The 22,324-nt window shown below is 48.5% G+C and overlaps 1 protein-coding gene across 2 annotated transcripts in view; it reads right to left on the reverse strand.

The window, feature by feature from the left end:
• SH2D4B (SH2 domain containing 4B) overlaps positions 1-22,324 on the reverse strand; it is a 73,259-nt gene that overhangs the window by 15,897 nt on the left and 35,038 nt on the right. Inside the window, exons 6-7 of one of the 2 annotated variants that reach the window (XM_055119592.1) lie at positions 12,997-13,213; positions 9,987-10,114 (exon numbers count right to left, since the gene is read on the reverse strand). In XM_055119592.1, coding sequence (XP_054975567.1) covers positions 9,987-10,114; positions 12,997-13,213 — 345 coding nt within the window. The remainder of the gene's footprint in view (positions 1-9,986; positions 10,115-12,996; positions 13,214-22,324) is intronic. The other variant, XM_004607427.2, reaches the window with a different exon arrangement.

Here is a 22,324-nt window from a genome sequence, read left to right on the forward strand (position 1 = left end):
GGAAGGAGTAAACTTTAAAGGGTCTATCACTGGCTAGGGTAAAGTTAAACCTAATGGATCAGAAATTAATTTTCCATGGTCTACCTAGAAGTAAAAAAGTGGGGGTTGGGGTGATAACTTCATGAGTTAGGAAATGTTGTAGAGAAGCAAAAGGACTGCATTTTCTTTGGACATTTAGGTCTGAAACGTGGTTACACCAATGTTGGTAACAGCCTACGACTGTCTGCAGGAGGCAGACTGCATTGTGATTAGAAGCAAACACAAACATTAACTGCAAATCGAGCTCCCCCCTTGCAGGAAAGTCTTTCTAGACTGCCTGGTCCCTGAGAAGGGGACACCTTCTGGCTCAGTGCATTCCTGGGGGCTGCCATGATGGGAGTGTGAATAATCCGGCATGCAAGCCAAAAGCATCATTGTGTTAAATGAAACCAAGAAGACTTTGGGTTAGGACTCTACAAAGAGCTTAATTACTAAAGAGAAGGCAATTTAAGTCTGATATGTCTTATAATTTAATACCAATATTTTATGAATTTTCCTTTTCAGAAAAAGACTTCCCAACTACTAGCCACCATATCTGGTTTCTCAGATAAATATCCCCCCACCACCACCCACCTTTCTCCACCCCTGCCAAAATGCAGCTCACTTTGGGAAGGGAAGTCATTTAATGTAACTTCATCAGACTAGACAATCCCTGCTCTCACCATATTGACTGAGGGGCTGACTGGCTTCTGCTTACACCCTTCGCAGTGGGAGCTCATTAATCCTGAAGGCACCTATTCTATCTCATAGCCAATAACTGCTAAAAAGTGTATCAGATTGGATCAAAGTTCACACTTCACAGTTTCCAACAAGTTCTAGCCTTGCATCCCTTATATTTTAAGGAACATTCATACTGTGAAGACAGCATCTGTGCCTTCCACCAGAGTCTTCCTTCCCAAATCCATGCCAACCTACCCTCATCAAATTGTGAGACCTAGGGGCCAAAGAGACAGAACAGTAGGTAGGGTGCTTGCCCTACATGAGGCCAACTGAATGCAATTCGAAGCATCCATATGGCCCCCTGAGCACTGCCAGGAATTACTCCTGAGTAATTCCTGAGCATTTCCAGATGTTCCCCAAAAGCAAACAAACAAACAAGATGTCATGAGACCCAGAGTTCCGGCATAAGTTCCTGGAAACCACATCTGGGATAATCTTGGAGCTGGAGATTGGTGGAAAACTAGCCTTCCATGTTTCAGTCAAAATTATCCAAAGGCAGCATCCCACAGTTTAAGAAGAATCTAATATTTGAGGAAAAGTTTCTATAGCAAGGAGGTAAGAAATTTTGGAAACTCTGAAAGTAGGACACAACCATCTGAAGCATATTAGCTAAATTATATCAAAGAAATTACAGTTTAGTTCATTATTACTCTGTTTTTTTAATTCAGATATAAACTTTAAATGTCAATTCTATTAAGTCCAGGTTTATCTGGTTCACCCAAACCCTGTCCCTTCCAGATATTTTAGATACCACAGCAAAGGGTCAGAAAACAAAGATGTCAGCAAAAAAAAAAAAAAAAACAGTAAAAAAGCATTGCCTACACAGGAAGCAAGAAATAGAACTATAAATAAGTAAGAGCTAAAATACTGGAGATACCATTGTAATTTAAGCTTTCTTAAAGCAAAAATAACATTATTTTCTCTTTTTTGTACTCCTTTTCTGAGACAATATAGCCAATGCACAATTTTTTAAGGAAAGAAAAGATGTCTTTATTTCTTAGTTGAAACAGCTTAAGCAAGAACTTAAGTGGAAAGTGGGTCAACTAACCTACTTTTTTTCTTCTTTAGAAATTTTTGTATTTTGGAGCAGAGTTGATGAAAATTTTCCATTCCAAATTCTGCCCAAGAAAAGTAAATCAGCCCTCACACTTGACATGGTAGAGTGTGACATGCTAATCATCTCCCAAATAACCCATGTTACAGTTCACCGCTTAAAAAAATAATAATAATTTTGAGATGAGTATGATATTCATTTTTTAAAAAAGAAAGTTGAGGGGGTTGGAGTGATAGCACAGCAGGTAGGGCGTTTGCCTTGCACGCAGCCAACCCAGGTTCGATTCCCAGCATCCCATATGGCCCCCTGAACACCGCCAGCAGTAATTCCTGAGTGCAGAGCCAGGAGTAACCCCTGTGCATCTTCAGGTGTGAAAAAAAAAGGAAAAGAAAATAAAAAGGAAGAAAGAAAGTTGAGTTGTACTTATTTTTATTTTGAAGGCTAAATAAGTATTCTCTTCCCGTGGCGCACAGTCACATGATGTCTTCTTTGTGTTTACTTCTGATAGCAGGAGATAATAGTCTAATTTTACTTTGAGGTCATAGCAGATGGTAAGAAGACTTCCTACCTTATGGGCATTTATGGGCACCAAACTCTGATATGCATCTCCCAAGGCTACCATGTTCTTAATTCCATATGACAACTAGAAGTATTTCTTGTGTGCCACTTTTTTACAAATTAAATATTCATTCCTTATAAAAGCCACCATGAAGTAGGTATTATGACTTTCTTCCCCTCTGGTTACCTCAGCTATTCCTTGTTCATTATGGATTTGATTCATTGGTGCTTGGAGATACAAATCAGGGCTTCATACACCAGAAAACCTTGAAACCAGGATTTCAGTGCATACTTGTCAGGCCCTCATTACCCTACCATGGCTGCTGCTTCTCAACAGTTTCCAAAACCTTTTTTTAAATTTTTGTTTTCTTTTTGGGTCACACCTGGCGATACACAGTGGTTACTCCTGGCTCTGCACTCAGGAATTACTCCTGGCGGTGATCAGGGAACCATATGGGATGCTGGGAATTGAACCCGGGTTGGCCACATGCAAGGCAAACACCCTACGCACTGTGCTATCGCTCCAGCCCCAGTTTCCAAAGCCTTAACGCAGTTTCTTACCCTCCTCCTCATCTTGGAATCCAAGGACCAGGACTTAGGCTCGCTCACTCACTCCTTTTCAGCCCCAGAAACTCTAGCGTCTAAGACTTCCCAACACCATCCAGGGCTTTCCCAGATCTTCCCTCAAACGGGGCCAGGAAGCAAGAAACAGCTCCACAAAGTCACGGAATGAGGAGGCGTAGGGTTTAAACAAAGAACTCGGGCTGTGAGTGAGAGTTCAACGGAGAGGCCAGAGTGACCACAGTGCAGGGGTTAAGATGCATGCCATTCACTTGCCTTTTATGCTGCCAACCCCCACACTTTGCTGGGACCGACCCCTTACCGAAGAACTGGGAGTACCCCTCAAGCACTATGGGTATGCTTGAGGGGTACTCCTCTAAAAAGAGTTTGGATGAATATACAATAACATACAATAAGGGGTTTCTAATCCAGAGGAGACACTTTTCCTGGACCGTGGAGTACTCTACGGTAGAGAAGCCCAGTGTCTGCCCATCCTGGCTGCCATGTGTACAGCTGGGTATGTTATGGTTGATGACTCAAGGATTCTGGACCTCAGTGCAGTCACACACACACACACACACACACACACACACACACACACAAAGCCAACATGACTATCTCAAGGAGCAAGTGAGATTGTCCACGAGAGGGTACACACAAACCTCTACGACTATCTCAAGGAGCAGGTAAGATTGTCCATGAGGGGATACATACAACCCACTCAGAACATCTCCATCGCCACACCCATGACCTCGGATGCTGGGATGTTCTCCAGTATGGCTTGCAGAATGGGCTCATCAGAGAGGTCAGGGCACCCCACAGAGTGGCCAACTCTATTCCCACTCAACTCCATGCTTGCAGGGCACAGACCCCAACACCTCCCTTCAGGCCGGTTTGTTGGATCCAGCCCTCTCCCCAGCAGGGAGACTAGGGAGATCCTCCCGGAGGGAATAACACCAGCAACAAAGCAAAATGAAGAAGCTGATAGTCCTTCTGGGGATGGATACCCCAAGTCTTCAATCCGTATCTAGCTTCCCTATGAAACCCTATAGGCCAGGTCAGGGCAAGGGCTGCCCTCAGAACCACACTGCACCCCTACAGGACCTTTGGTCCCCCATCTGGGGAGTTCACTAGCCTTCCAGACTTTCCAGTGGCAAATGGCAACCCTCACTGGAATCACCAGCACTCCCAGTCCTGAACCCCATTTCTGATCTGCTCAACAACCCCCATTCTCACGAGCCAGGACTCCAGAGACTGCAAGCTGTGGAAATTTCCACATCCATCCCATCCCACTTCTTGCCCTAGACAAATGTTATCTGGGGAACCCTAAAAATGGCTCCTGGGGCTTTCACTTCCTATCTGCCCCTCAGACTCACTTGCAGCTGTGGTGATCAAGATCAAGTGGAATAGGAATCCAGAGGTGGGGATGGTACTCTAGCACCCCACCACCTTCACCACCTTCCCTGCCACGCACGCTCAGGAGAGCCCATCCCACTCGGGAGCCTCACTCCCCAGGGGAGAATGACCCCCGCAGTACCGTCCACCTGGGCGAGGAGCGTTCCTCCCTGGGAGCCCGCCACTCGAGCTGAGTAGGGGTGTAACCATGCTTGTGCTCCAATCCTGGACCCTGAGCAGGTCCTGTAGGAGTTACTGTCCATGGTCCACTGCAGCACCCACATTTTTGCACCATCCCCTGCCAAGTCGTAAGCACTAGCCACAAGTGAGCTAGGGGCCAAAGCAAAAGAAAAAAAAAACAGAGCCATGCTGAGCCTGTTTTCTAGAAGCAAAGCTCAGAACGGATTCCAACCAGGCCAATGTTCAGAAGAGGTTCCTAATTTTAGCTATATGTTGAAATCCAGAAATAGATCGTTTTTCTCCTTATGTCAAACTTATATGCATCGGTTTTTCTCGGTACTATTTTTGTGTAAGAAGAAGTCTCTCTTGTAATCTTGGAACATTAAAACAAACAAAGGGAATTGAGAAATAACTCTCCCGTTACTCCAGAATGCCGTGGTATAGGGCCAAAGATAGTACAAGGGTTAAGGTACTGACCTTGACTGTGGCTGATTCTGGTTTGAGCCCTGGCATCACATATAGTTCCCTGAGCACAGGACAAGGTGTAGATCTGAGCACTGCTGAGTGTGGTCCCACAATAACAACAAAAACAGAATTCCACTATGCTAGCTGGAAGCCAGTGCGTCCGCCTCACCCACTCTGTGACCCAGAAAAATTGGGGTACCTGGTGAAGGACCAAACTCCAGAGAAAACCAAGACACTCACACCAATAGGGCTCACGCTGGTGGACAAACATGTATTTTGACTTCGTCTTGCTGCATGTCCTGTGAAGTAGACATTAGTCCCAGTTTCACAGCAGTGAATTAATAGGACACAGCCAAGGTCACAGAGCTGGTAGATTCTAGTGTGGGCCTGAGAGATCCAGACTCCTGTCCACTTTACTCCTTGGGCCACACAACATATCTAAGTTGTGTTTAGAAGGAAAGAAATGAGAAGAAAATGGGAAGAAAAGAAAAGAAAGGAGAAGTCACAGCAGACATTTCAAACCAGCTGCTTCAACAAGGAATGCTTCCCCATAGAAAAAAAAAAAAAAGACCTTGTGAGAGCTTGCACTCCTGACTCGAATTCCTCTCCCCCTCAGACCCAGGACTCCCTAATTCCTCACACAGAATGAACATAAATTTCCACCCCTCGACTCTGTGACATGTTCTAGTCAGACACATGAGGTGAAAGAGATCGTGTGCCAGTTCGAGGATGAAACTTCCATAGTCCTGCCTGCTGTGCCCAGCACTTGGGGAGCAGTGGGGCCAAAAAGCGCCCCATGGAGCACTGGGAGGTGACCCAGCTCAGGTATCCACCCAAAGCCCCAGTAGCAGCAGAGCCTCAGACAAGACTCCCCAAGAGTGAGACTGGTGGGGGGGTGCAGTGCCCCCAGCAGGCGAACCTGTACCTGTGGGGCAAGTGCATCAGCAGCCTGATGATGCCTTCAGGCTTCTGATACTCCAAAATTGCCACTGTGCCTCTGGCCGGACCGACAAGTCGGGACCAAGTTTCCCAAGCCATTAAATGGCCAAAAGTTAGGTATGTGGGAGCCACACCCACAAACCACCTCCAGCTCAGCTATACAAGCTCATTTATCGGCCTTGCTTCAGAGACCCATAGATAATCTCAAAAGAGATCAAAAGCCGCAGTTCATCTCAAACCCACGCATGGCTGTACAGACCAGGGTAAATCAGAGGGGGCAGGTCAGCCTGGTGGACCTCCCCGATGCAGAGAACCCCACCCCCGGGCAGCCACTTGCTTCCACACTCCAAAAGCACCACCATGTCTCAAGACAGACCTTATTGAGATATAATCTGCTGAAAATTCAGGCTGGAAGCATTGGATTTGGGAGCAATCAACCTCTGATTGAAAGTGACTGGATTAAATTCTAAAATGTAAATTCACACTAATAGACATCAGCTCCGTGAAGGAACAGTTTCAGTCTGTTTTGTTCCCTGCTATAACAGACCCATAGTCAGGGTGCAAATAGCTGCTGCATGAATAAATAGGCTACTTTGCTGCAAAAAAAAATAAAAATAAGAAGAGTGAGACTGGTGGAAGCTGCCTGTGGCGTAGCGGGGTCCCCGTCCCTGTGAGGATCCGTCTAGAGAAGCCCTTCCAGGAAAGCTGTTTGGAAAGAATTAGGAGCCTACCAGGAAACTGGAGTTGGGATTCGGAGAGGAGCCAAGTGAAAGCAATAGGAAGCAACTTTGCCTTTCATGTTTCAGAGCAAAGGTGACATCAACAAAAGACTACTGCTTACTCTCCCCCTCCAGAGAGGACATCTGAGCATGCAAACCTGTGAAAGGATATCGCCTTAGAATACAACGCCATCCTTTGCACGCAGAGGTGGTCCCCTCCTCCCTCCCCGCGTGACTGTTTCCCTCTCCCCTTCTGTCACAGATCAATGAAAGCTTTGTCGCTGAAGAGCTCCAGTCTGTGAATTAGCAACCTTCCCCGTGCTTCACTGTGGAAGTGTCAGAGCAAAGGAAAGTAGTTACATAAATTGTGAGGCCTAAATCATGTTTCTGTTTGTTCTGTGACAGTATAAAAATTACATTTTTTTCAAGACAGAAGATAAAGGAGAGAAAATCAAGCTAAGAATAAATGTAAGCACTTCTGTCATCATTTCTCTTTTTGACCGCCCCCCCCCTCCACCCCACAACCAGGCAGCACAGAGCAGATAGCACCTCCTCCCGGACTCCCAGCCCCCGAGCCCCTGAGTTGCTTTCACACAGGGGCCTGCAGTGCTTGATGCGTGCCTCGGTGACTGTCAGAGTACATCAGGGGGAAGGAAAGCAGCGACTCCAACTCAAGTTCTCCTGCGGGCTGCAGGGACGCGTCAGTGGTACAAAAGTGAGAGGCAGGGAATCCCTGGAGCAGTTCCAGGGACACATGATTCTGTCGCCCAGAAATGTGTACTGTCCTCTTGCCAAGCCATCCTTCTGGAGGAGGCGTCACAGCCTGGAAGCAGTGTGAGGCCTAAATATGTATCGCGGTGATCAGACTCAGTCAGAATTCAAAACTCTGGTTTTCGTGTATGCCATGCCGGCTCTGGCCATCTGAGACCTGCCACGGAATGTGTCTGGTCCAGGCATGTGTAGGGCTAGTATGTAGCTGTCATGACCCACTTTTCTCTCTCCTCTTTCAAGGAGACCATCAAAGATTCTAGTAAAGCAGCTCCTTCAGCCTGAGATCCAGAAAAATGGCCAAAATTAACTCCCAAAAGGCTTGCAACATGGGTCAAAAGTAAATCTGTGATTGTAGAAGTCACTTGCAGGGGAATCTGACCAGCACTTGAGTGCATTTGATGAGTAGCAAAGGGGCCGAAGTGATAGTATAAAGGTAAAGCATTCGGCTTGCAGGTGGCCAGCTGCAGTTCAATTCCCAGTACCGCATATGGTACCCTGAGCACCACCAGGAGTGATCCCTGAGCACAGAGTCAGGAGGAAACCCTGAGTACCACCAGCTCTGGTCCATAATCCTCCCCCTGCCCACCCCCCAAAAGAAACTCAATGGAATCAGAGACAGACATGTCTTCGAGGTTTTCTGGGCATAGCCCCTGGGCAGATGAGAAGCAGAGGTGAGAATCAAGATATAAGACCCTGATACCCAGGAGCTCAAGGCCAGAGGGAGGCACTCTAGCTTCTCATATGTGGACCAAGGTTTCCTGTCTGCACCCAGGTTTGATCATCCTGAATCAGGCCTCTTTCTGCTCTGAGAGAATTCACACACCAACAAGGACCCGGTGCAGACCAACCAAGTGTGGGACCCAACCCCAGCTCTGACACATTGTATCCACCTTCAACTGTCATTCCCTTAGAGGTCTATTATGGCAGGGATAAGAGACACGAACAGATCTTTTACTTCATAGGCATACATCCAGGTCGAAAATAGAAAAATAAGCCGACAATAAGTTAAGTACCAATGGAGTAAGTACTCTTAAAGAAAGAAAAGGGATACCCTGAGGGAAATTGCAGAAGACTGCTATAAGAGGCTTGTGAGTGACCTTTCAGATGGGGAAATATGAGATAAAATGAAAAAATTCAAGCCGTAGAAGAGGCACAGTGGAGACTAGTTCACTTGCCAGGAGGCCAGCAGGAGGGAAACAGGCAGGGAAGGAGCATATGGGCAGGAGGGCTCAATTATGACCCAGGAACTCCTTGGGCAAACCCCAGCCCAATGCTGGTGAGGGAGGAAAGATTCAGAGATCAAGGCCATGCTTATCTGGGGAAAGTCTCGACAGACTGCTGGAGAATGAAAAGCAGAAAGGAGTCAGTGCCATACGAACCAGCCCCCAGATGGCCTGCCAGCTGCCTGGCTCAGACTGTCTGATCCTCGCCCGGTTGAACTGCCCAGTTGATTCAGAAACTCAAAATAAGTAACAAACGCTTTTCTTTCTTTAGCCACCGAGTGTTGGGGGGGCGAGGGGGGATTGGTTAGGCAGCAATAGCTGATACGCAGGGGTCTGCAATTCTCACTTCCCTGTCTCTAGCCCTGCTGAAATCACAAAGCTGTTTTCCCGTCTGAGGCCACCACAAGTTCCCCTCCTTGGACAGAGGCCGTGAGCCTTGGGACACACAAGCCTTGAACTTGACTTTGCATGTCTCTTGCTGACTTTATGAAAACGCCCTTGCCTCTCTGGGGCTGTTCTTAACTTTTGAGGGACACCCAGCCCTACCGTTGGGTGTTTGGGTGGCAATCCTGCACCTCATCTACAAGGATCTCTGCTCTGTGTCCCGTTGCTAAGGATGCAGTTCAGAGCAAACTATTTTAGAGGCCTTTGCACCAGGAGCCTGTGTCCACTGAAACTTTCGTGGCTTGGTCAGTCCAGAGAAAATGCCTCTGAGGCACCTTCAAATGCCAAGGAGACAAGGAGACGGGGAGGTGAGGGCGGTGGGCAGGAGCGGCGGCCAATGCATGTTCCGATCCCCAGTGATTTCAGCCTCCTGCTGGACCCCGCTGTGTCCGGACAGCACAGCACCCTAAGAACCTGGACAAAAGTCACCCTCCATCTTTCAGCCCTGGGGAAATCAAAACCAGTGCCTTAAACTGAACCAATCATTAAACAAGGTATCTGTGTGCTGGGGGCTGGAGCGATAGCACAGTGGTAGAGAGTTAGCCTTTCATGCAGCCCACCCGTGTTCGATTCCTACCCCCCTCTCAGAGAGCCCGGAAAGCTACCCAGAGTATCGCGCCTGCATGGCAGAGCCTGGCAAGCTACCCGTGGCGTATTGCATATGGCAAAAACAGTAACAATAAGTCTCACAATGAGAGACGTTACTGGTGCCCGCTCGAACAAATCGATGAGCAACGGGATGACAGTGACAGTGATCTGTGTGCTGGAGGGTGGTGTGTGCTGCTTCCATAATCCTGAGAGATGGCCTGAACTTTGCGGGGGGTGGAGTCCTCCACGCCCCTCGATTAGAGCGGCCTCCCAGGCCTCCTCCCTAATCCAGACACCAGCTGAGAGGGGCAGTGCACTGCCCCGTCCTACCGTGGAACCAGGGGGCAATGCATCTGGTGCTCCTCTCGAACCCGGCCCGGCGCGGCAGCTGCTCCTCCTTAAACCAGCGGACAATGACGTCTCTGGAGAGAGGCCGAAGTGGACGCTCCCATGACCTGCTGGGAAGAGAGAGGGAGGGGGGACGGGAGGGAGGGAGAGAGGAAGAGGGCCAGAGTGAGAAGAACAAGCGCCAAGCCCAGACTCCTGCCCGGGGAAGAGATGAAGCGAGCTGAGACCTGAAGGCACTTCACAGATTCGAATGTAACAACAGTTATTATCTTTCCCAAGGGAAAAACGGTTATTATTTATTTGGGGGGGAAAAGCCGCATAAGTGGGAGTGAAGAGAGAAAAGGAGCGGGTGTTTCGGAGGACAGAGGAGGCCTGTTTCCTCTCTGAAATGGCCAGCCCCTAACCCCCGACCCCCATTCGTGAAAGGTGCAAATGCAACGGGAGCAAAATGGGAGTGTTCCCTGTACCCCGCCAAAACCCCTTGAGGAAGAAGACACTGACTCTCCCCATCGCTGGCCTCCTAAGGGGACAGCTAGCTGCCTTTGTCACCAGCTTCCACACTTTCATAAGGCGGAATCTGGACTGCAGACAGGGAGAGGGGACAGAGTTGCTCAGCTTGCTCCCGAAAGGCTGAGCTGCCCCTCTCAGAGGGAGAAAGGACAAAGGAGCAGAGAGAGAGAGAGAGACAGAGACAGAGAGACAGAGAGAGACAGAGAGAGAGAGAGATGGGCCAGACACAGCCTTTGGGAGGGGCTGCCAGGGGCACTTCACGGGAGGTGTGCGGTGAGGGGTTTGAGGATCCTGAGAACGGAGATCTTGAGAATCAAGAGGGGCCCTGGAGGAGTTTCCAAGTAAGAACTGGGATACGTATCCATGTTTTCTCACAAGGAAGCCACGATTTGTACTGCTTTTGTGTCCAAACCGTGAGTTCTGACTGCACACAGACACTGGTCACGTGGGAGGCATTTGAGCTGCGCACCCAGGCAGGAGCACGTGGAAGGGTCCCCTAGCGCCTGAAGCCCAGGAGAACCCCAGCAGCTCTTACTATGTGTGGAATATGTAGCAAGAGCACATGGGGAGGGGAAGTGTGGCTGGGGGGTGGGGGCACAATTGTGGATCAAGGGACCAAGGAGCCACTCCTGGCAATCCTCAGCCTTGCAGGTGGCAGTGTGGCACTTCTCAGGCCCAGCAGTGCTGGAGCCTCCAGGGAAATGCCTGGCAATTTTCAGAGACCCCTGCAGTGCTGGGGATCAAACTCGGGGCCTTGTGCATGGAAGGCATGCACCCCTGCACTGGAGCTCAGGGTACCCCCCCTGGAGCTAGCTCCCCAGTCCCTGCATGAAAATACATCACCTGAGGAGTGAAGACCTTCAGCCCTGCTGGGTGCTGGAGCGACAGGCAACAGGGCCCCTTCCTCTGCCACGAGGTGCCAGCCTTTAGCACTCACCATCGTTGTCTTCCTCACTGATCAAGCCAGCGTCGCCTCCCCACATACGCCGCCTCCATAGGTGCCCTGCTCCCCACCCCCTCAGCGCTGAGTTCACCACTCGCTACAGACCCCCAAACTGAGTCTGTGAGCGATCTCTCACCTGCCCAGGGAAGAACCTACCTACATGCATGTACACAGGAGGGGAGACATTGGGAAAGCTGCCACGCCAAGAAGGCAGAGGGTCCACTGCCTGGCTCACCGCCACTGTCCATCCGGCCTGTTTTCCAAACCCCTTCTTCTTCCCCATCGCTTCCTCCCTACATTGTCCCTCACATCCCTCCCCCACCCCAAATCAACTCTGCTCACTACTGTCTCTGCTTTCTAGAATGCCCCCTTTGCAATAACCTGAGAGGCCATTCCCCCTTACTCAGTAGCACACAGCAGAAGCCAGAGCCATAGTACAGTGGGTAGGGCATTTGCCTTGCATGCGGCCAACCCGGGTTCGATCCCCAGCATCCCATATGGTCCCCCAAGCACCGCCAGGAGTAATTCCTGAGTGCAAAGCCAGGAGTAACCCCTGAGCACCGCTGGGTGTGACCCAAAAAGCAAAAAAAAAAAAGAAAAGAAAAGAAATGCATTCATTCCCATCCCTCTGTTTCTAAGCAGAGAGTCTGTTCTCAAAAAATACACACTAGGGCAGAATGATGTAAAGAGGGTAGGGTGACTGCCTTGGGCACAGGCAGCCTGGGTTCAATCTCCAGCACCACCAGGAGTGATCCCTGACCATGTAAACCCTGAGCACCAATGGACGGACGTGTCACCCTAGAAAAAAAAAAATACACTGGATGGGGTGCTCCAAAGAGTCATCTGGCCTCCAGACCTGTACCCAACCTGTCCTCAGATTAGCAATATGTGCTTGCCCTCAGCATACGGAGTGAAGGTGGGGATGCCCAGCAGAGGTGCTGGCAGTGAAGTTACAGGGTGTGACCTTTGCAGATGTGGCTGGCAGGAGGTTAAAGCATGGCTCCAAATGAGATGGCTTAGGGGGTCTTTGAAGAGGCATATTTTGTTTTTCTTTGGTTTTTGTTTTTGCTTTTTTTTTTTTTATTTTTAGATCACACCTGGCGATGCACAGGGGCTACTTCTGGCTTTGCACTCAGGATTATTCCTGGCAGTGCTCAGGGGACCATATAGGATGCTGGGAATCGAACCCGGGTCGGCCACGTGAAAGGCAAACGCCCTACCCGCTGTGCTATTCCTCCAGCCCCTGCAGAGGCATATTTTGGAGAGAAGAGGCAACTCAGTTTCTTAAGCTTCTGAAAAAATAATCTTGGGGACCAGGAAGGTTAAGTCTCCCAGGTTTCCAGGAATATTAGAAATTTCAGAGCCCTACTGCTCTCGGGCCCATTGTTGTCCTATTACTCAGATTGGCACACTGAGGTTCACCTAGGGGAAGTGATGGGTCATCAGTTTCATAGAAGGTCAGAGCAGAGACAGAGGGACTCTGAGCTGCCTTCCACCCCCCGCCCAGGCACTCAGGGACGCATCGTCCTCTTAACCCACCTAACAGGCAAGGCCAGCGGGGACAGTGGCCCCGGGCTGGACGGGTGCTGACTGAGTCTCGCCTCCTGCTCCTGGCTCTGTCCCAGCTCTTGGAACCTGGAGCTGAGGCCCGCGACGGTGCCCTTCTGGATGGCACGAAGCGAGTGTCTCCGGTATTCGTCCCGGGCACGCTGGGCTCGGCGGCTCCTCTCCTCATCGGCCTCCTTGGAGCGACGCACTGGAAAGGAGGAGAGGGGGGGTTTGCCCAGCCACAGCCCTGCACCTCCCGCACCCCTCTCCCGGCCCCGAGCTGACCCACATTCACCCATGGGGCCTTCAGAGAGGCTCGTGGCAGGGCCGACCCAGCCTTGGGGTCACCTGTCCCTGCACGAGAAAAAGCCTCTTGAACAGTTCCAGGCCTCCTGGCGAAGCCTGCGCTGGGTGGGAATTTACCCTGCAAACGGGTTTCTCCCTAGGAGAGCCCGGCTCAGTCCAGCTTCTTGGTCCCTGGCCCGCTGCCCCGCCTCCTGGGCACCTGACAAAGCCATCACAGCTGCACACACCACGGCCACCCCCCATGACGACGGCAGCTTCCTCCGGGCTGAGCCCCGGCTCTACGTCTTCCCTGCCAAGTTCTTGCTGCAGACTCTGGCCCGGCCACTCCGGGAAGAGGGACATCACTGTGCAGCAGAGCCCCAGCCACCAGGAATAGCTTGATCAAGGCTAAGGGACAATTCCAGGGCTGGACCGCAGGGGCATGGGACACTCAAACCGAGCTACAGACCTCGTACCAGCACAAGCAAACGTCTTTCTCAAACGTCTTTCCTTTCCCAACCAGGGGTTCATAGAGAGCTAAAGGAGCGTTGGGACCCTCCAGACCCTCCTCTCTAATCACTCATGTGTAAACTGAGGTTAGGGAAGAGCAGTGGCTTGTCCCCCAGCCCGGGTCAGGAACCAAGGAGGTCAGGCGTCACCTTTCTGTCCATTAGGGCTGTCAGAGACCCTGAGGTCCCGGTTCACCCTCACTCGGGTTTCCTGTGGCCCTGACAGCTGTGAGTGTGAGCGCTGGATGGGGCAGAGAGAGGACTGTGGTGACTCCTCTTCCTCTACAGCTAACAAAACCCCAAAATCCCGTGTCCCCCCCACCTCCCACCCTTCAGACGAGGTCCTGCCTCGCTCGGCACGTGGTTGTGGAAAGACTGCTGTGTGACGCTGCTTCTAAAATGAAAGGGAAGTTCTGGAGCTGAGAAGATGCAGAGTGAAGTAAACCAGAGAGACAGGAGGTCTGAAACAGACACTTGGACATCATCTCATTGCATCTCCTCAGGCCGTTTTCTGCCCCTTAAAGCCAGCGGGTGGGTAGAGAGCCATTGACATTGATCTAGTTCCAGCTGCACACAAACTAGCCATTGTTCTGAGCCAAACAGGTCACCTTCCCCTCCTGGAATAAAAATCTAGCCTGTTATTCTACCCCCAAACCCCTCTCAAGACACCTATAGCAACTCAAATGTCCAACATCAGACACACCTGTGTTGCAGAAGTTCCAAACGAACAGGCCAAAAGCCCCCGCCTGGAAGCATTTCTACCTCACCAGGTGCCAGAGAACACTGCCTTTGAAAACATAACAGCCCTGAGGCCTGAGTCTGTCCCTCAGAAGGTCTCCTGGGTGTGGAGTCACTGCAGGAGACTCAGTCGGCTGTGAGCTCCATGAGGAGCACAGGGTTTCTCTCTGGTCCATTTATTCCAGAACGTGGCAAGCAGGTGACAAGTGCTCCTGGGTGACTGTGCGCCTTAAAGGACTGAACTCTGTGTTGGGCCCTCAACCGGATCTAGAAATCCCAGAGAGGGGATATGACCTTGTGTCCCTGGAGGCACTCAGACTCAAGCTGGGGAAATCAAAGAAACCCATCTCTCTAACACAGTGCAAACAAGGATGACACCATCTTGTCAGGGTTTAGTGCCGGCAGCAGCCCTTGAGACCTGCAAGGGAGCAAAGCCAAGCAAAGGTCGAGAGGAAAGGCAGGAAGACGTCCTGGGGGACCAGCAACCTGTGGGTGCCCCGTGGGTGCCTTGTTAGCTCATCTGTAAGTTCCTGACACTAAGAGCACTGTGATGTATGTGCTCATCTCACTGTGATGAGCTACTGTGTGTGTGTGTCTGTGTGAGAGTGTGTGTGTGTGTGTGTGTGTGTGTGTGTGTGTTGGAGGCCAGGGTGTTGTAAGCACTGGACAGAAAACTAAACACCAGAGGCCTTGTCCTGCTTGGACAATGACCTTGCAGGGACAGCAACATTCAGTACCAGTTCCAGGAGGAAGGAAGGCAGGCCCTGAGCCATTTGTCATATAGACTAAACCGCCTACAACCCAGCTCCCGTCCTGCCATTCTCCTCCTCAAAAGCCTTCAGGGATTCCCTTTACACACGCAGATAAAGGAAAGCCCCTTAGACTGGCAGGTAAGGCCCTTCCTCAGCTCCTCCCCATAGCCTGTTCTCAGGCACCGCCACACTCCCCTCCATCTGCAAACCCAGCTCTCTGCTGCTGCCTGCCCAGTCCACCTTGATGAATGGGCAACCTGGCAGCTCAGAAATGCCAGGAAATGGCATTGAGGGTGCTCAGAGGTGAGGAAGTTGCTGCGGCTGCGAGCAGGAAGCATCTTCCTGGATCTTCCAGACACAGCACCCTAAAGGTAGCTTGGCCAACCCTGCCAGCTGACCGGGAACGGACCAAAGGCAGAGGTGGTGTCAGCCAGACGCAGGGTCAAGGGGCCGTTTCACACTAATTTTTGTCTATTTTTCTCTCTTTGCAGTTCTTATTCTATGTAATTGTGCATATTAAGGCATATACACTATGTTGATTTGATACATTTACAAACTACATTAAGATTATCACCACGGTAATAGCTAACACCTACCACATCCCATAATTAGCATTTGTTTTAATTTGGGAGAGTGGGATCATACCTGGCCCTGCACGCACGGATCACTCCGTGCTCAGGACACCATACTGCAATGCTGGGGATCAAAGCAGGGTTGGCCATGGGCAGAGTCTTATCCACTGGACTCTACCTCTGTGCCCCACCATTTATTTGTTGTGGTAAGAACAAATAAGATCTAGTCTCTTGGCAACTTTTGAAGTATATAACACATCACCACCATAATCATGAAGCTGTGCACGAGATCTTCAGAACTCATTCACATACCAACTGCTAGTACATACCCTTTGCCCAGAATCTTTCCAGACCTTCCAGGCACACAGCCTGGTCCCCAGGAGCCACCTATTTCTAAAACCTTTGTTTTACTCTGTTTCTAAAAACTCCGTTGGGTTAGAGTCCACTTATAAGTGGTATCACTTGATATACTTTTTTTTCTCTGTTTGACTTATTTCAATCAGTTTGATGCCCTCAAGCTTCAATCCATGGAGTTGCAAATGGCAGGATTTCCTTTTACTCAATGCTAAATAATTTCCATTGCACAGAGAAAGAGAGAGAGAGAGAGAGAGAGAGAGAGAGAGAGAGAGAGAGAGAGACAGACAGACAGAGAGAGAGAGTCATACCCATTCACCTTTTAATGGATCCTGGAGCTATATCTCTATCTGGATGTTGTGACTAATGAGCACAGGAATACAGTCAACGTGGGAATGTTAGTATCTCTTCAAGATCCTGTATTATTACTTGGAATATAAACTCATAAGTGGAGTCGCTGTATCATACGGTAGCACAGGTTTCACTTTTAATAACCTCCATACCATTTTCATAGTGATAACACCAATTTACACTCCCACAAAGTGGACAGGACATACTCCGATTTCTCTTCATATCACATAAATCTTTTGCCTTTTACAAAGTACACAGGGCTCCCTTTGCCCACCTCCTGTCAACAACCTACTCCAACTTCCAAAAGTCCCTAAAGGCCTGTTTCCATCTCTATCAAAATGAGGGGAGAAGGCAGCTGGGATAGAGAAGGGATCACTAAGTCAATGATGTTGGAGGGATTGCTCGGGATGGGAGATGTGTGCTGAAAGTAGATAAAGGACCAAACATGATGACCTCTCATTATCTGTAACACAAGCCATAATACCCATAAGTAGAGAGAGAATAAGAGAGAAATTGTCTGTCATAGAGGCAGGGGGAAGGTTAGGATGGGGAGGGAGGGATACTGGGGACATTGATGGTGGAACATGAACATGGTGGAGGGATGGGTGTTCAATCATTATATGGCTAAAACTCAAACATCAAAGTTTTGTAAATGTAACTCACAGTGATTCAATAAAAAAAAATAACTTTTTTAAAATGACAGTGACAAGTCTTCCATGCTGAGCTATTACAAAGGTTAAATTAAATCTAGAAAAAACACTAGAAACAGAAGAATTTTGGGAAAGCTTTATCAGATTAAAACAGGTCTCTGAGCTTGACCCTTTCTTCAGATCTCCCAACACCTGAATCTGGAGACAGGCTTCCTGGGTACCAACTCCATTTACAGCCGTGTCACCCAAATAAGTTAAGAATCACCCTAACTGGACTTCTATCTGCTCATAATAAAATGTAGATAGTGCGGGTGTTAAGGCACTTTCCTTGCATGGGTCCAACCTCAGTTTCATCCCCAGAACTGAATATGGTCACCCAAGTATAGCCGAGTATAGCACTGGCTCCAGAGAACCACTGGGCACAGCCCAAAATAAAAACACAGGGAAGAGTACCACCACGATTCCCCTCTGAGCAGTGAGTAGAAAGCACTCTTCTAATTTCTTCTTCCGCTCTCCCTCCCAAGTTCCACTCTGACTCACCCCAGCTCCAGTGTTCTCCACCATCAATCCCTTTCTATTCCGTCTTTCCCAAGCACACAGTGTCTTAGGAGCACTGGTGGCAGAGTTGGACTCCAGGGCACACAGCCCCCACCCCTGCTGGGAGGGAAGAGAATAGAGGCCCCCATGACTGGCCTCAGAACTGTGCCTTGCTGCCTGTGCCTTCCCACTGGGTTCTGACAGCAGCCTTGCGGGGCCCAGACAACCAAAGCACGGGGTTTGAAGTGGTGGTTGCGGGAAACTAGGCAGGTCAAGAAGCTGGTGGAGGCATCAACGATCGTCTGGTGACAGCTACAAGCCACTATTTCCATTTCTAACCATTGAGTTAGAGAGAAAGGGGGAGAAGAAGGTAGGCTGGGACTTAGCAGGTGCTGAGGGCTGCTGGTGGTGATGCTCAGAGCACCATGGGGAGCCAAGGATGAAAGCAGCCTCCTGCATTCAAAATATGTGCTCAGTCCTTGAAGCTATGTTTCTATTAACTGAAAAATAATAATAAAGGTCAGGGAAGGAAGAAGGTCTGTAATGCATCTGTATACCTGTGAGGCCCCAAGTTCAATCTTCGGCACAGCAGGGGACCCCAAGCACCACCAAGTTCCAAGCAGCACTGACTCACTGAGCCAGACATTGAACTGTCAGGCTCACACACCAGACTATCGCCATGATTGACTCTTGGCCAGCTGAGCACTGCTTGAGAGTCCCCTCCAAACCAACAATAATAAAGTTCCAATATTTATAAATAATAGCATCTACCAATCCATGCTGACTCATCTCTAACTCTCTGGGCAACTGAATAGTACCTAACTTCACACTCCTACAAGTTCATGGTTGTTAAATGAATTTAAATCTTTAAATGAATTTCTGCCTCATATATTCTCAGAAGCTAGAGCCCGCTTTTCTGCTCGAACTGGATAACTAACTCTGTATTCAAGTGATACTAAAGGGAACAATTCTCTTTTTTTTCTATCTTGGAGAATTTAATTTAGGTGTTTTATCAAAAACGGCTGCTTCCTGGTAGATTAATGGCCCACTATATCTTTCATATTAAATTAATTGAGTGCAGAACTGCTTTACTGGATTTGAATGACAGGCTCCTGGATTTAGCTCATCACTCTTTAAGAAAGCATAAAATGAGGAACCAAAATCATGGGAACTGAATGATCACATTTTTTCTCCGTGTTTTGGGGTTTCCATTTTCAGTTGCCACACGGTACATTAATTAGCAATCAGTCAGCACTTGGGCCAGATGATTTTCGCTCTCCATCCCGAATGAACCACCAGCCCAGCCCATCACAGGGAGAGGAGACCTGCCCTGAGTGACAGCCTTTCACAATGGGTGAGCACTTCTGCTCCCTCCTTCTCATTATGGCACCCTCCCAAACAACCATCTCATGTCTAACCCGGTTGTGTAGAGGAAGACACTGAGTTGTATGACCTTCCATTCCATCCCAGTTTCTGTTCCACATACCCTTGGGCAATGTGAATGATCATCCTGTCATCCTGTACTGACAAAACACCTTGTCTGTACATGGGGCTCATTGAGGGGCTGACTCAAGGCCACGTTAGTAACAGAGCTGGTACTTCTTCCCACACACAACCTTAGATGTGATTTCTCTGTACTCCTTGACTTCAGTCCAAACCTCCCCTCTGGTTCTTTGTTCACTTCTTTTATTCTGATTATTTTTCAATTGCCAGGGATGGAACCCAGGGCCTCACGCATGCACAGCAAGTATTCTAGCGCTGCACTACTTTTTCTTTCAACCCTGATCTTCACTACTTCTGCCTCATTTTTATCATGACCCACCAGGAACCCCAGGATGCACCATAGAAAACAGACACCATGTTCTGTGTCGGCAGTGCCCAAACTTCTGCTCAGTGCTGCCATGATGCCCTGCCCGCCTCTCCCCTCGCCACTCTCCCAGGCCATTCCCTAGAGGGGGTGTTTTCAAATGCTCTCCCTTCTTGGATGGAAAAGGAAGTTCCATGCAAATGGAGACTGAAAGAGAGCAGAGGTAGCTGAACTTCTATCAGACCAATGAGGCATTGAACCGAAGATGGAAAAAAAGAATAAAGAAGGTCACTATGTACTAATAAAGGGGACAATTCATTAAGTAGGTACAAGAATCATAAACACATGCACACCCAACATTGGAGCAACTAATTGTATAAAACAAATATTAATCGCTCTGAAAGGAAGGACATAAAAAAAGACAATAACAGTAGGGCATGCCAATACCCCACTTTCAATAATTGATTACCCAATCAGAAAATTGATCAGGAAACATTCAATGTGATTACACATCCAGAAACTTTTTCCTGATAAGGGCCATTTGGATATTTATATCATCATTCACAGTCAGACAGTATTGGCAGATGGACTCAAGCAGCCAATAAGAAGCAGGTGAGTCTATCCTGTCATGTACCAGGACCAGACCACACAATTTTACTAGCCTTATGTGGCTGAAGGGCTGGACATCCCCTCCACACACACACACCACAAATTCACAGATGGAGAAAACACTCTATAGCAACAATGCATTATTTGCTCCAATTCCCATGGGACATTTTCTAGGATATACCACATGTTTGACCACAAAACAAATCTTCATACATTTAAGAAAATTGAACTTATAGCAAGTATCTTCATTCATCATAATAAAATGAAACTGGAAATAACTAAGACATTAGTTCAAAAATAGGCAGAAATTTTTTTGGGGGGTCACACTTGGCAATGCACAAGGGGTCACTCCTGGCTTTTGCACTCAGGAATTACTCCTGGCGGTGGTCAGGGGACCATACTGGGTGCTGGAATCAAACTAGGGACAGTCGTGTGCAAGGCAAATGCCCTACCCACTACACTATTGCTCCAGCCCCAATAGGCTAAAAAATTTTATTTATTTTTTTTTTGGTTTTTTGGGTCACACCTGGCAATGCACAGGGGTTACTCCTGGCTCTGCACTCAGGAATTACTCCTGGCAGTGCTCAGGGGACCATATGGAATGCTGGGATTTGAACCCGGGTCGGCCGCGTGCAAGGCAAACGCCCTACCCGCTATGCTATCACTCCAGCCCCATAGGCTAAAAAATTTTAAAACATCTTGAATACCCAGTGGTTTAAAGAAGAAACCAAGAGGGACAATTTTTAAATACCCTGTGGTAAATAAAAATGGTAGCAAAGCTTATGGGATACAACAAAGTTATGCTAAACAGAAAGCTTATGGTGACATTGCTCACATAAAGGAAAAAGAGGGAGATAAGCAGTAAGTAAATAACCTAACCTTATTATTTTTTTTTGGCTTTTTGGATCACACCTGGCAATGCACAGGGGTTACTCCTGTCTGGGGTTGGAGCGACAGCACACTGGTTTTGCACTCAGAAATTACTCCTGACAGTGCTCAGGGGACCATATGGGATGCTGGGAATCGAACCCGAGTTGACCATGTGCGAGGCAAATGTCCTACCCACTGTACTATCGCTCCAGCCCCAAACAACCTAACCTTATATCTCAAATAACTAGAAAAATAATAAAGACTAAAGTTAGCAAAAAAATGAAATGAAATGAAATGAAGTGAAATGAAATAAAGATTAGAGCAGAAAATCATGAAAATAAAACAGCAGGAAAAAATTAACAAAACTACATTTGAGTCTTTGAATATATGAATGAAATGGTAAACATGAAAAAGTAGATATGCACTTCTGGAAATATACTCCGGGGGTCCAAAAGCACAGCAGAAACACCATCTGCACTTCTATGATCATTGCAACCCTATTCAAATTAGCCAGAATCTGAAAACAACCTGAGTGCCCGAGAACAAACAATTGGATAAAGAAATTATGGTACATTTACACAATGGAATACTACACAGCTGTTAGGGGGGTAAAATAAAGTCATGAAACCTGTCTATAAATTGATGGGCATGGAGAGTATCACGCTGAGTAAAATGAGTCTGAAGGAGAGGGGCAGATAGAGAATGACTGCATTCATTTGTGGGATATAAAAACATAGTATGAGATTAATATCCAAGGCCAGGGGTCAGAAGGACTGATCAATGGTTAGAAATTACCACAAGTGGGGGGGGAGAGGGTAATTAAGATAGAGGAGGGTCCAGTATGACAACAATAGTTGGAAAAGATCACTCTGGACAAGAACTGAGTGTTGAAGGTAGGTAAAGGGATATACATGATAACCTTTCAGCATCCGTATTACAAACCTAAGATGAGAGAAAGAAAGAGGAAGGAAGGAAGGAAGGAAGGAAGGAAGGAAGGAAGGAAGGAAGGAAGGAAGGAAGGAAGGAAGGAAGGAAGGAAGGAAGGAAGGAAGGAAGGAAGGAAGGAAGGAAGGAAGGAAAGAGGGAGGGAGGAAGGAAGGAAGGAGGGAGGGAGGGAAGGAAGGAGGGAAGGAGGGAGGGAAGGGAGGGAAGAAGGAAGGGAGGAAGGGAGGGAGGAAGGGAGGAAGGGAGGAAGGGAGGGAGGAAGGGAGGGAGGAAGGGAGGAAGGGAGGAAGGGAGGAAGGGAGGAAGGAAGGAAGGGAGGAAGGAAGGAAGGAAGGAAGGA

This window comes from Sorex araneus, chromosome 11 (assembly GCF_027595985.1).
Source record: "Sorex araneus isolate mSorAra2 chromosome 11, mSorAra2.pri, whole genome shotgun sequence".
Lineage (NCBI taxonomy): Eukaryota > Metazoa > Chordata > Mammalia > Eulipotyphla > Soricidae > Sorex > Sorex araneus.